At 42.8% G+C, this 14,538-nt stretch overlaps 1 protein-coding gene across 2 annotated transcripts in view; it reads right to left on the bottom strand.

The window, feature by feature from the left end:
• Positions 1-2,072: 2,072 nt before the first annotated feature.
• Positions 2,073-14,538, bottom strand: part of PHTF1 (putative homeodomain transcription factor 1) — a 137,160-nt gene continuing 124,694 nt past the window's right edge. For both annotated transcript variants that reach the window (XM_088454433.1, XM_088454432.1), the window contains 2 exons: positions 11,379-11,504; positions 2,073-2,640 (listed from right to left, as the gene is read on the bottom strand). In XM_088454433.1, the coding sequence (XP_088310559.1) occupies positions 2,620-2,640; positions 11,379-11,504 (147 nt within the window). In that variant the 3' untranslated portion in view covers positions 2,073-2,619. The remainder of the gene's footprint in view (positions 2,641-11,378; positions 11,505-14,538) is intronic.

The raw sequence follows: 14,538 nt of genomic DNA on the forward strand, positions 1-14,538 counted from the left end.
TCGGTAAAAAATACCCGAACTTCGGTGAAGAAACTCAGTTTTTTACGGACGAAAATTTTTCGGTGCTAATTGGATACCACCCATAATGGTGATTGATTGAGGGATAATAAGTAAACTATGCTTTATTACAGATAGAAAGGATTCTCCAAAGATTTTAACTCATTTTTTTTTAAATTAATCATATGTTTGTTTTCATGATTCGACTGAATGTCTACCTGAAAATGAGCAGTTTGATATGAAATGGGCAAATCAGTGACATGTCTTAATGTTTTTCTATTTTCACATTGGTTAGTTTTATTAAATATCTGGATTTTCAGATTCACTTACATTTTTTTTGACAATTGAACAAATTCTGAGAAACACTGCATTTGAAGATCCGAAATGGATGTTAAATTGCAGGCACTAGGGATATGTGAAGTTATCACATTGATCAATTTTGCTGCAGAACAGGCCATGTCCAGGCTGGCGACATAATCTTTGAGTTCAGCTACTGCTTCATCATAGCTAGTAATGGCATTCAGCATTGTGGGCATGATTCAGACTTGGGAATAGAGTAAGATAGAGCAAGTAACTGTGCACCTGGACAAACCATGTTGCAATGTAGGGGGGAAAATACATAGTTTTTGTTTGCATGTGGGGTAAACAGTGACTGCTTTTGCATGTAGCCCACAAATGCTGGCCAGCTTTATTTTTACACTGCAATTTAAATTTCATTTTGGACACACTCCTCCCAAATCTAACTATCTCCACATTATACATCTGTCCTGATGCAGTGCAGCATGGTTTTACCAAGATACACAGTTACTTGCTCTTTCTTACTCTATTCCCAAATCTGAATCAGGCCCTGTATTTGCAAATTTAGCTTTCACAGTTTCTATTCTATGGGGTATATTCAATTGGCCGCGAGGTTTTGCGAGGAAAAAACCTTGCGCCCCTCGCGGCCAATTTCGAAATCCTGTGGGTATGCGCGCTCCCGATACCCGCGGGATTCAATTAAAAAAACAGTGGGCGCGGGGTTTTCATCACTGAAAACCACGCGCCGCGTAAATTAAAAAAAAAAAAAAAAAAAAAAGTCACTTACCTGTCCGGGTCTCCGCGGCTCCCGGCGGCCTCCCCTCTCTCTTCTTACTGGAGAGGGGGCTGCTGGGAGTGTCCCGGGGGCTGATGGGAGGAGCAAGGGCTGCTGGGAGATGTAGTTCTCCCAGCGCCCATTCCAGGGCGGGCCACACACACCGCACCGGGTGTCACTCACACACACACACACACACACACCACACAGTCACTCATACACACTTACATACAGCACACACACTGACATACTCACCGCTGCTGCAGAAGAGCCGGCTCCCGACGCTAGATGCAGAAGAAGATGAGAAGACAGCGCTTCGGAAGGTGAGTAATTAAGGACTAATTAAGCTAATTGGATACTTCCAATTGCTTAATTAGTCCTTTGGGGAGGGGGGGGGGTTGTCAGAGCAAGTACACGTGATTTTTCCTAAGAACATTGATTTCTGGAAAAATCACGCTTGCTCAGGAGGTGCGCAAAAAAAAACCTCCCGGAAATACCTCGCAGGTGCGGGTTTTTGGCTTTTCTCGCGGCAAATTGAATATACCCCTATAAGTAAAGCTGGGATGACGCATTCTGCTCTCTGTGGCCTGGTTTAGGTGGCAGCAGGAATTACACATGCCACAAAAACGTGCAAAAGTCAGTGTCCACGTAATAAGACTAATATTCCGTTTTGAAAATGACTCTTATATACAGTTGGAACCTGCAGTTAAGCTGGCCAGACATCTAAAGATTATCTGTCCAACCAGCCAACTAGTTGATTGGTTGGAATGAAAACCTGGTAAGGTATGAAAGCAAATGACAAATGCCAGAAAATGGACAAAAACTGTTTGAACAAATTGTTTAGATCAAACATTTAACAAACTCTTCTGATGACCATTTTCATCTGTTTTCTGGCATTTAGGAGCAAATTGCTGATCATTTACTCCCATACGTTACCAGATTTTCATTCCAACCAATCAGCTAGTTGGCTGGTTGGACAGATAATCTTTAGATGTGTGGCCAGCTTTATTCTTAATATAAAACATCATGCATAGGACGATTAGCAGCTTTCTAAAAATTTGAGGATATTTATATTAAGAGAGAAGTCTGATCGTAGTAATATATTATTTTCATAACTCATACTTTTGTAATCTGCCAATAAAACCTATTGCATAGTTTCCTCCAGGCCCCCTTGTAACAGTAATATAATGCACATAAGGGCACAGTTTAAATTGTAAACCATGATTCAAAGGAATCCACTCTTTTAACATATCAAATATAGTCTCTTATATTCAAATCTTTATCCGTTACAAATTTCAATAAATATATATTTTTTTCTTATGATTTTTTACACAAAAAAAATTAAAACAATCTGCTATACAAAGTCATTTGGCACTTTTGAAATAGGAAGAGTAGTTGACCGTATCCTAACTCGCTTATCATCTTGCTGATTCTTGTTCATGCAAAACCTGCATGGTGCATGCAACGGAGCGATGTCCAAGCTTGTAAGCCACAGATCAGGTGTCCGACCCACGTGTCTGCAAACATGTCTTTCTCCATAGTATAGAAGGTCATGGTTTAATTTTCCACAACTAGGATGAGAATGAGGTGGTGGAAAAAAAACAGATTTTACCAGTTCCACAGTGATGTAAGCATTCTCTGATTCAATAATATAGTACAACGTAATATTGAACATATCTGTACTAAAAGTGAAAAAAAATCACCAAGTATTAATCTATTGTCCTTTGCAAGAAATAATCAGGTTTTGACATGAAACCGCAACCACATGTCACGTCTCTCATTGATTTCAGATAAGTCTTTCAAGTACACTGCAAGTTTCCAGGCTTACTTCTGCTTAAACAGAACTGGGGTAATTTATGGTTCAATTGCTTCAGTTCAATAATGTTGATGTCAAATATATGTGACAAGGTAAAATATAGCTTAAGGACAGCGTTGGTTACTTTTTAAAGGGCACGATCATCAAAACTGTATAAACTATTGTGCATTTAAACATGACCATAGTATTTTTTTTTTTGGGGGGGGGGGGCGGTGGCCTAAGTTTACACACAAAGTAAATTTGTACTACTTTATTGTTGGGACTAGAACTGTTTTTATTCACAATGACTGTTACCCAGCGGGTTGCAGGTTGCAGGTGAAACGGCAACTACAGTCAGTGTAAAGCTCGGTGTGCTTTACACCGACTGCGGGCTTAGTTTAAAATTTCACCTGCGACCCACTGGAAAGCAGCGGCTTACAAAAGGTGTAATGAGTACACACTTATGGTGCGTATCCACTAGCAGATAGTGGAACGACAGTACGATTATAACATTGTAATCGTACAGTCGTTCCTCTTCCCCTGCAGTGCCCACACTGAATGATATGTCGTTCAGTGTAGGTACCCTCCCTCATCCCTGAACATGGTCAATCTGTCGTTATTGTCAGATTGATCAGAACGTTGAGGTGATGATTGATGTAGGAAACGACCAGCGGGAGCACGCATTGCTGGTCATTTTCGACATTTTCATGCCCGATTAATGAGCAATTGAACAATAACGATATAGTTATCGTTCAATCGCTCATTTTAATCGGCAAGTGGATACGCGGCTTAACATATATATGGCCTGTTCAATTGAACAGGTACTATATCTGCAGTGCATCGGTGGGTGTGTACAGAGCATATGTCTGTGAATGACGTCGTTAACGACACATCGCATCTGCCCTCCAGCACAGCTGATGCCGATATATCTTGCAGATGTATCGGCATGTCTGGCTGTGTGTACATTGGGCCTGATTCAGACCCACTCGCGAGCGGCTGTCCGCTCGCAAGTGGGTCGATGTTATGCACTGAGCATGCGCACGACGGAGGGAGCTCCGTCGTGCGCATGCGCCAGACGCGACGAGCGAAGGAAAGTCCTTCGCTCGTTGTGTCCGATCAAAGGGGGCGTGCTGTCAATGTTGATTGACAGCACGCCCCCTTTGGTGGGCGTGCCGGGGGCGTGCCTCCCTGACGGGGGCGTTCCCACGGGAACGCCTCCCGTCAGAAGCCGGCCCACTGACATCACTAGTGATGTCAGTGGGAGTGATTTTGGCTCTGATAGAGCCAAAATCACTCCGGAGCTTGCGGTTGAAAACCTCAACCGCAGGCTCCGGCTCGCAATTTCGATGGTCGCGATGGTCTCGACCATCGCGGCCATCAAAAAGCACGCTCGTATAGCCAGTGGGTGGTGACCCACAGCTATACAAGCGTCCAGGAGGACGCTCCATGAAAATGGAGCCCGGCCCTCATTCAGAGCGTGCGCTCTGCTCAGAGCGTACGGCTCTGAATGAGGGCCATTGTTCCTTAATCAAGTTTCCAAATAGAGCTCTCAATTGTAGCAGAACAGGGTGCATACACTGAAGTGCCAAAAGTCATGGGATAGCAGTATGTAAAGGTTATAGTAGGTGGCAACACTGTACTGTGATGTCTTGGAAATGCCCAGACCTGCATCAGTTGTAATCTGACATCTCGTGAGTCAGTTTGAACACTGGCTTAGCTGCTCAGGGCAAGGCAACGTGAATTATTGGAATTCAAACAGGGCAGGATAGTGGGTGCCCGATGGATGGAACATCCCATTTTTGAAGTTGTGCACATTTTCAACATTCCTCGCTCTATGGTGTCACGTACCAGGAATACCTCATGGAAGGCATTACCACCCACCGTGGACAGCGCAGTGACCAACCATGGGTGCTTAATGATCGTGACCAGCGGCGTCTGTCCAGAATTGTCTGTAGTAACAGACAAGCAACACTGGCTCAAATCATATCCACATTCAATACAGGAGGTACACACACACATCCATCAGGTCAGTGCAGTGGCCCTGATTCAGAGCCGGACGCTCTGACAGAGCTCGCTCTGAATCAGGGCCGTCCTTCTCTTTTTTTAGAGCAGCCTCCTGGCCACTCGCATAGCTGTGGGTGACCACCCACAGCTATAGCTAGCGGCCAAAAAGATGGTCGCGATGGTATGGGGAGGTAGGCGCTCACCCTGCAGATCCTCCTCCGACACAGACACAGTCCTACGAAGGGTTTCGCGTATCTAGGTTGCTCTGCCTACCCCCCACGTGTAATGAAACGCTCACGGTCCACGCTCAGTGTTCCCTGTAGCTGTTGGTCTCGGAAGGGTTTAGGCAGTCTCCCCGTATACCTCTCCCTTGGTTAAGGTATTTAGTGCTCTATATCCTACCATTCCTTTGTGTTTGTGTAGTTGATTTAAAGTTGATTTTAATTTTGTAACATATGCATTGTATGTGACTGTTTGCTAGCTGCTGTATTGACACTGCCCTTTATTTCTGTCTGTCAATTATATAGTAACTATCACTGTTTTTCTCTCCATCCACTTGGGGTTGAGGTTTTTTTTGGAGTACTACACATTCATTAAGATTTTGTGAAGGCTGTCACATATCATTGCAACTGTTGCCTTTATATTGAACATGTCAAAAGTTAAAGGAATACAGGAGGGGGAGCCCTCTGTGCTGGTTTCATGTAAATAATATATGGCTTATTTGTCCCCTCAGGACATTAAGGATGGTTTGTGTGTTGCCTGTCCCTGGACAAGAGCCTTTTTGGGTATCCTCTTTGTCCCAGGTAATGAAGCAGTTTGTGGGTCGTATGGCTTCTCCCACTATGCCTCCTTGTATGGGGTGAACACAGCATGCTATGTTTGCACCTCCTATGCATCCTTCCTAGAAGGATGTTGATGGTCATTCTAGTCAGAGTATGGCACCATCTAATGTTGATAGCAGACCGGTAGTTACCAAGGCGCCTAAGCGCAAGTTAGCTTTTTATCAGTCTGCTCAACATATGGATTCAGACGCATCGTCCGAGGATTCGGATGATGCGCAACTTTCCTCTCCAGGGTCTAGCTCGGTGGAAGAGGACCATCCCACGGATGTTCCTTCTTTGGTGAAGGCAGTTAAATCAATCCTAGACATTCAGGATAATGAACCAGCTCATAGTAAGAAGGCTCCAGTGTTTAATCACCACCGGAAGGTGGTCAAAACGGAGTTTCCTGTATCTGAACAGCTCACTGAGCTTATGGATGAGGCATGGGGTAACCCTGACAAACGTTTTTATGTGAATAAGAGAATAATATCGTTGTATGCTTTCCTGGCTTCTGTATGTACTAAGTGGGAGGTACTTCCTAATGTGGATGCTCATGTAACGCATTTCATTAGAAATGCTACATTGCCTATTCCGTCGGCATCTTCTCTGAAGAATTCCACAAATACAAAGATTGAAGCATGTCTCAAAACGATCTTTTCATCATCTGGAGCTGTTACCCATCCAGATATGGCTGCAGCCTGGGTAGCCAAGGCTGTTAGAGAATTTTCCAATGCTCCATCCATTCTTCACCAAGGCTACCAGAGAACAGATGATGTATATCTCCCATATACAGGAAGCGGCTTCCTATCTGTGAGGAGCTGCTGTAGATGCTGGAATTTTAGCTTCTAAAGCATCAGCAGCCTCAATAGTGGCACGCAGGGCCCTTTGGTTAAGATCCTGGAAAGCTGATACAGGATCAAAGAAGGCGCTGGAAGTTTTACCTTTTTATGGAAAAGTACTTTTTGGAGCAAAGTTGGATAAAATAATAGCTACTCTGTCACCAAGTTGGCAGCCTGCTGACTTTAAAGCTGCCAAAGTGTAGACAGGTTTATTTTCGGTCCTTCCATTCTCAGGGATGAGCAAGGAAACAGCCTTTCTCTAAGACAGTGATTCCCAAGCTCGGTCCTCAAGGCACACTAACAGTCCTGGTTTTGGTGATATCCAGGCTTGAGCGCAGATGGTTAAATCAAAATAACCGTGGTGCTAATTAAGTCACCAGTATGGCTATCCTCAAAACCTGGACTGTTAGTGTGCTTTGAGGACCGTGGTTAGGAACCCCTGCTCTAAGACGTCTAGTTTTTGCAAAATATCGGCTGGATCATCAATTGAAAGAAATAATCACTTTCTCCAACACAGCAGATGGTACATCTGGAAGCTCTTCTGGATTCTCGGACACAAACAGTGTTTCTGCCAGAGGACAAGATTGTGGCCCCATCGTTGCAAATATCAAACTGCTTTGCAAATGAAGGGTATCCATTCTGCTAGCAATGGAGGTCCTGGGATCAATGGTATCCACCTTCGACATGGTGGGGTATGCTCAGTTCCATTCCAGGCCTTTGCAAAGATTGATTCTCTCCAAGTGGAATAGACAGTATCATCAAATAAAGCCCCAGAGGTTCGTCACTCCCTCCTGTGGTGGCTGAGAAAGGACCATCTGAACAAAGGGCGCACATTCTGGATTCCAAATTGGGTGTTTCTCACCACGGATGGCAGTCTTTGCGGATGGGGAGCAGTGACAGGTCATCACACCTTTCAGGGAAAGTGGACAAATCAGGAAAGTCTGGAACTGCGAGCAGTATACAAAGCATTTGTCATGGCACAGGACCTGCTCCAGGGCAAGCCGGTCCAGATCCAGTCCGACAATGCAACAACAGTGGCCTACCTCAATTATCAGGGAGGCACAAGAAGTTACGCAGCCATGAAAGAAGTGACAATGGTTCTGATCTGGCAGAACGCCATCTTCCGGCCATCTTGGAAATATTCATACTGGGAGTACTCAATTGGGAAGCAGACTTCCTAAGTCGCCGGGACATACACGCCGGAGAGTGGTCTCTCCATCCGGGAGTGTTTCAGCTCCTGGTAAACAAATGGGGTCTACCAGAGATAGATCTTGTGGTGCCATGTCACAACCACAAGGTTCCCAGGTACGGGTCCAGGTCCAGAGACCCATCAGCAGCCTTCGTGGACACACTTACATTAAGATGGGACTTCAAGCTGGCGTATCTGTCTTAGAAAATGGGCCACACCCTGAACATGTGTGTGTGTGTGTGTGTGTATGTATGTATGTATATACATATATATATATATATATATATATATATATATATATATATATATTGGAAGTGCTACCTGTGGAGACCATTGATATATACACAAAAAGAAGAAATACAAGTGCACAACTCCAAATTAACTGATTATATATAAAGAAATACATTTTTGCAGTAAATAGAATCTTTTGGCATAATCTTGGCCGAGGTTATGGGCCTACCCACCACATTATAACACATTTTTCCTTTACAACACATTTTAACGCTTCACTGTCTGTTTTTTTTATATACAGTATGTATTTCACACTTTTATTTTTATTCTTTTATATGCAGCTGCGGCTGCTCTTAACTATTTCCTTTACACTTCACTTTTCTTATTAGTGATGCCTTGGGGTGGCTTAGCTGGGCTAGTTTGGGGGGTGTCCTGCACTCTGGATTTGAACCCTAGTATGTTAGGGACCTACCCTACAGAGGTTATCCGGATGTGGTGGGTAGGCCCATAACCTTGGCCAAGATTATGCCAAAAACCTCTATTTACTGCAAAAATTTATTTATTTATATATAATCAGTTAATTTGGAGTTGTGCACTTGTATTTCTTCTTTTTGTGTATGCATCTCTTTCCTCCAAATTCTTTCCTTCCAAGAGTTCTCAGGAAATTCAAGTAGGAAGGCAAAACGGTAATACTGGTGGCTCCGGCTTGGCCCAGACGTCATTGGTTCACCAACATATGGAATCTATCAATAAGCAGTCCATATCCTCTTCCTCTATGGCAGGATCTGCTCACACAGGGCCCCTGCGGCATCCGGACTTACCTCGTCTGGTTTTGACGGCGTGGCTCTTGAATCTTCCATCCTAAGAGCAACAGGTTTTTTTAGTTCTGTAATTCAAATGATGCTTAGGGCAAGGAAGCCTGCCTCTACCCGGATCTATTACAGAGTTTGGTATTCTTTTGATGAATGGTGTTCCCACAGAAAGTATGATCCTAAGGTGTTTAGGATTTCCAGGATACTGGATTTTCTCCAGGCAGGTTAGACCATGCTCTCTGGCTACTTTAAGAGTGCAGGTTCTGCACTGTCAGTCTAGTTCCAGAGGAAGATTGCCTTATTACCAGATGTTAGAATATTTTTCCAAGGAGTTCTGCAAGTTCAGCCTCCTTTTGTTCCACCGGTAGCACCGTGGGATTTGTCTTGTGGTTGGCAGCGAAGACACTTTTTCTTCTTGCTATCTCTTCTGCTCGCAGTGTCTCTGATTTGACATTGCTTTTGTGTCGCTCTCTATTTTTGATTTTTCACCAGGATAAAGGATAAAGCTGTTCTTCGTACAAAGAAGGGTTACCTTCCTAAGGTAGTGTCCCGTTTTCATGTAAATTAAGAAATTGTTGTTCCAGCTTTTCAGGCTCCAGATCCTTCTGTAGGTGAAGCCTCCCTGGATGTCATGCTCTCAGTATCTATGTGGAGGGCACAAATTCTGTTAGAAAATCAGGTGCGCTTTTTGTATTATATGGTTTCCACAAACGAGGATGGCCAGCCAATAAGCAGACTTGGGCAAGATGGCTACAGATGACTATCTCTCAGGTGTACACACAGGCTGATCTCCCTGTCCAAGGCACGGTGACAGCACATTCTACTATGTTTGTAAGGCCATCGTGGGCATTTAGTCGTGGGGCCTCTGCTGAACAGTTGTGCAAGGCAGCCACGTGGTTGTCTGTACACACTTTTTTCTTAGGTTTATGCCTTTGATAATTTTTCCACTCAGGATGCTTCCTTTGGGTGATGAGTTCTCCTTTCTGCTCAGGAGCGTCCTCTACCCTAGGGGAAGTGCTTTAGGACATCCCCATGGTATCCTTGTGGATCCCTATGGACCCTGAAGAAGAAAATTAGAGTTATGTTAGACTTACCTAGACAAGTCCTTTACTTCGAGGTCCACAGGGCACCCTCCCTGACGCACCTGGCTGCATGGGTAATTTTTTCTTACGGTCACAGATTCCCTCATCTTGTGTTTCTGGTGAATGATTGCTCTTCCTTCTCCTCTTTCCTGTCTTGAGGCTTGTTAACTAAACTGAAGTCCTATGACTAGGGGCAGGGTATATATGGTGGAGGACCCAAGACATCCTGGGAGCCAAAGCTTTAACTATTTGGTGCCTGGTCTTCAACCAGAATATCCCCATGGTATCCTGTGGACCCTATGGACCTTGAAGAAAAGGAGTTATCTAGGTAAGTCTACCATAACTCTAATTATTCCAGCAGGAGAATGCACAGTGTCATTGGTCCCAAGTTGTCCAGCAATGGTTCGAGCAGCATTCTGGAGAGTTCTGGCGAATGCTGTAGCCACCACGCTCGCCCAACATGATTCCAATTGAGCATTTTTAGGACGTCTCTCCAGTGGTCTTCTGTCTACTTGTGGAATTGATGCCACGACAAATTGCTGCACTTCGATGGGCTAGAGGTGGTCCTACACAATTCTAGGCATCTATCCCCTGACTTTTGGCACTTCAGTGTAAATAAAAAACAGAAAAACTTTTGCTATCGGCGCTAACAATAATATACTGCAAATTTATGTGTGTGCAGCAAATAAAACAAAGGGGATTTTGTCATGATTTGATCAAAGCATTTAAGCCTGCAGCCCAGCATCAAGGGACCCCATTTTTCTGCAGGGTCCCTACACTAGCATATCTGCCCAGCACATCATTACATTGCAGTTAAATGTACTCACCCCCAGATACAGTGGCACATCTATATCTGTGTGTGTGTGTGTGTGTGTGTGTGTGTGTGTGTGTGTATATATATATATATATATATATATATTATATTATAATCTGTAGGGACCTGCAGAAAAATGGGGTCCCTTGATGCTGGGCTGCAGGCTTAAATGCTTTGATCAAATCATGATAAAATCCCCTCTGTTTTATTGCTGCACACACATAAATTTGCAGTATATTATTGTTAGCGCCGATAGCAAAAGTTTTTCTGTTTTGTATACATTTATGGCATTAATATTGCCATGGTGCTGGTACCATGTATATGGGTAAAACCGAGCGCGGGCATATTTCTTTTCACTTCAGTGTAAATGAATATTTTACCTCAACATTGCATGAGACAATTGTTAGCTTGTTATAATGTCTATTTTATATACAAAGAAGGCTTAGTAACCTATCAGACATCAGTTTAACTTGCATTGAAGCAATTGTCTTGTTGCATGTGAATGAAGGCACATTTTCTAATAAATAATCCCCAATCTATGACTTCTGTTGTAAAAATAAAAAGATTTTTCTACTGGATTCCAATATTACAAAACACAGTTTTTGTATGGTGTTAATTATTTGCTTTAAGTCAACAAAATGCAATAATATTCCCCATGTTATTCACAGAAATGCAGCTGACTGTGATACAAAATGGTAGAAGAACAGGCGCTGTGTACTCACTCTTATGTTGAATCCTAGAAGGTCGCTCACAACACCGGACACTACAGAAAGAATCACCACACGGGTTATATTATAAATTAAAGGGTTCACTGTTAGTCCATACAGCCTGAATGGGGTGTCAATTTCCTGTAAAGCAAAATATTATTGATTACATAGTGATGTGATTTGCTTCTAAATGATGTTAGTCCTAAATTTATTCTGGCAAGTAATACATTGCTGATCCATGAATAATGTAATTTCCACATAACATTTTGCTGTAATCAGCACCTATGCTCTACAGAACCGTACAGAATGTACTGAGCTAAGGTACCGCCATTTTTACTTTACATAAGTGTGTCATTTATTGGCACTGCAAAATCTTGGCAGGAAGTCGGGTTTCTCTCCAGTATAGCAGAAAATGACTCAATTACACTCCATGTTAAATAAAAATTATTGAGAGGATACAATAACTAATGTATTGCGTAAAACTAAATATAATGGAAAACTATAATGGATATCTAATAAACAAATACACAATTTGAATTCTCTATATTAATTCGTTAGCAGAATTGCTCTTTTACATTTGTATTAGTTAATTATGCATTGTATAGGGTGCAATTTGGAAGAGCAGAGATTGAGCCAGAGCTCTGTATACTAGTACAGTAAGCTGCGCAGTAACATCCAATGACAGCCTGTAAACGCTAATTAAATATGGGTATTCATAAACAACGTATAATAGCCCCAAGAAGAAAATGTAATTCTACAAAGTCACTAGAATGTTGAATATGGTAGAAAGGCAAAATTAATGGAGGGGTAGCCAAATTGGTATTATGTACATGGGAAAGGGGACATGACCTAATAAACATGTTTTTATATGCAGTGGCACACGCGGGGGTGTGTGGGCCGCACCAGTTGACACCACTCAAGGGGGAGCTGCTCTGCTATTCTGGTGTCACCCCCTTGGATGGATTCGCCGAGCAGCGGTAATGGATGACATGCGCATGCAGGAGTCATTCATTCCACACCCCCTGTGTTTGGAGAGGCTGGGGGCTTTCCAACAGCTCCCAGAATGCTGGGAGGCGTGGCCTCACTGAGACAAGGCAACATGCCCTTTCTGGAGGTGCCACACCAGGTGTCACCTCACCACACCCGGTGATGTCTCTGGTAATACGTACAGACATGTTTTACCATGAACTCTAAAACATACTTGTCAAATCTACCTGATTGTCAGGGAGACTCCGTGATATACTAGCAATCTCCCTTACTCCCTGATTGCACCTTAACCCCATTATGAAGTTGTTATATACAAAAAGAAGAGATACATACACTCAAATGGGATCATTAGTTTCATTTCCCTGCATTAGTTATAAGACACAATGATCCCTATGGCTAATTGCAATTCTTGACACAATTTATGATACGCCTCTCAGATGTACACGCCCACTTTACCACCGCGCTCATAGGTGCTGCTTTCACAATCTCCCTGAAATGCTTTTTCAAAAGTCGGCATGTATGCTCTTAAAGCTATATCTGCTATATAAAAGCGAAAATTTGTCCTTCTGTCTTGCTATACAAATCCACAGTTTACAAGCCAAGATCGTGAAATTTTACATACGAGTATATTGAAACACGGCCGCGGCAACTAAAAAAATGTGAAATCAAAATTAATTACTGTTAAATTTTTAATTAATTAAAAAACACATTTTTTTGTGGAAGCTCATTGTGGGACATTGCACTCAGTACTGCTGTCTGCTGCCTCCAGTGGTGATATTTAAGAACTTTCTTATCTCTACTATTTCTGTCCTTCTGTCTTTCTATACAAATCCACAGTTTACAAGCCAAGATGTGAAATTTTACATACGAGCGTATTAAAACACGCCCGAGGCAACTAAAAATTTTTTAAATTAATTACTGTTAATTTTTAATTAATAAAAAAAACACAATTTTGGCTGCACGCTCATTGTGGGGCCTCATGGCATATGGGTAGGGCCTCGGAGCGAGCGTTTTGTGTTGTCATGTTTTGACATGATCTTAATGTTTATTATCGAATAAAGCTTTAGCAGGCTTTCCCAGCATTCTCAGCTGCCTGACTATACCAAATTACGCAACAACATTGACTTCTTTGAACTGTCTCAAAATGATGACCTTGCAAGGACCCTGCTGTACTGTGAGCTGCCAAAATATTACACATGGAATGCTTCTGGAAAAGTTTGTATGCGCAGAAAACAGGGAGTCGCTGTAGATGGTCATCCTGGTATCAGAGCAACAGAAGCTCTTGGCCATGTTTACACTGTACATCCGACACATTTTGAATGCTTCGATCTCTGAAGTTTGCTTTACACCGTTACAGGTCCTATTTCCTTCGAAGACCTTAGGACTGTTGATGGGGAAGTTTGTCACACTTTTCTTGAGGCCTGCCTAAGGACAGGTTTGTTGGAGGATGATGTGTAAACAAACATTCTTAAAATCCCGGGCAACGCCGGGTAGTCCAGCTAGTTTACTATAAAGGTAATTAAAATTTGAGATATATTACTACTTAGAACTAGTAAAATTTAAAAAAATTATAAAAGTGAGTGACAGGTTCAGACAATTAAGGCTGTACTACCACTAGTTGATAGGAAAAGGAAATGGCTTATACTAGTATTCCACTATATAGCATATAGAAGTACAATGTCAAATATCTCAGGTCCTGACAAATGGCCTGATTCAGAAATATATGCTAACCAGATGGTTAAGCGTACATCTCCGATGGTGAGTGGTCTGCGCATGCGCAGGACCCGTTCTGTGCATATCGCCGCAGACCCTTCCTAACCGCAGCATGATTGACATGCTGCGGTGCTTACAGGACCGGATTAAGGCTGGTGGGGACCCTAGGGCAACTAAGCTGTGGGGCCCCCACCAAGCCACACGGAGCCACGGCAGGGTCACACTGACCCTACGTGGGCAGGGGCAAATGCAGGATTTTCTGGGGGGTTTCAATATAAATATATATATTATTTGTGTTAAGCATATATTAATAAACACATACACAATAACAAATATACATACACAGTATACACACATATATATACAAATTAACACAATTACACATACATACACAACACATACACTTAAATTTTTATGCTACAGGTTGGTAATGGGGGCGGGCACCTCCCATCATTAGGCTCCGTCCCCTTGCACT

Source organism: Taudactylus pleione, unplaced genomic scaffold, assembly GCF_031769625.1.
Source record: "Taudactylus pleione unplaced genomic scaffold, aTauple2 ptg000615l, whole genome shotgun sequence".
Lineage (NCBI taxonomy): Eukaryota > Metazoa > Chordata > Amphibia > Anura > Myobatrachidae > Taudactylus > Taudactylus pleione.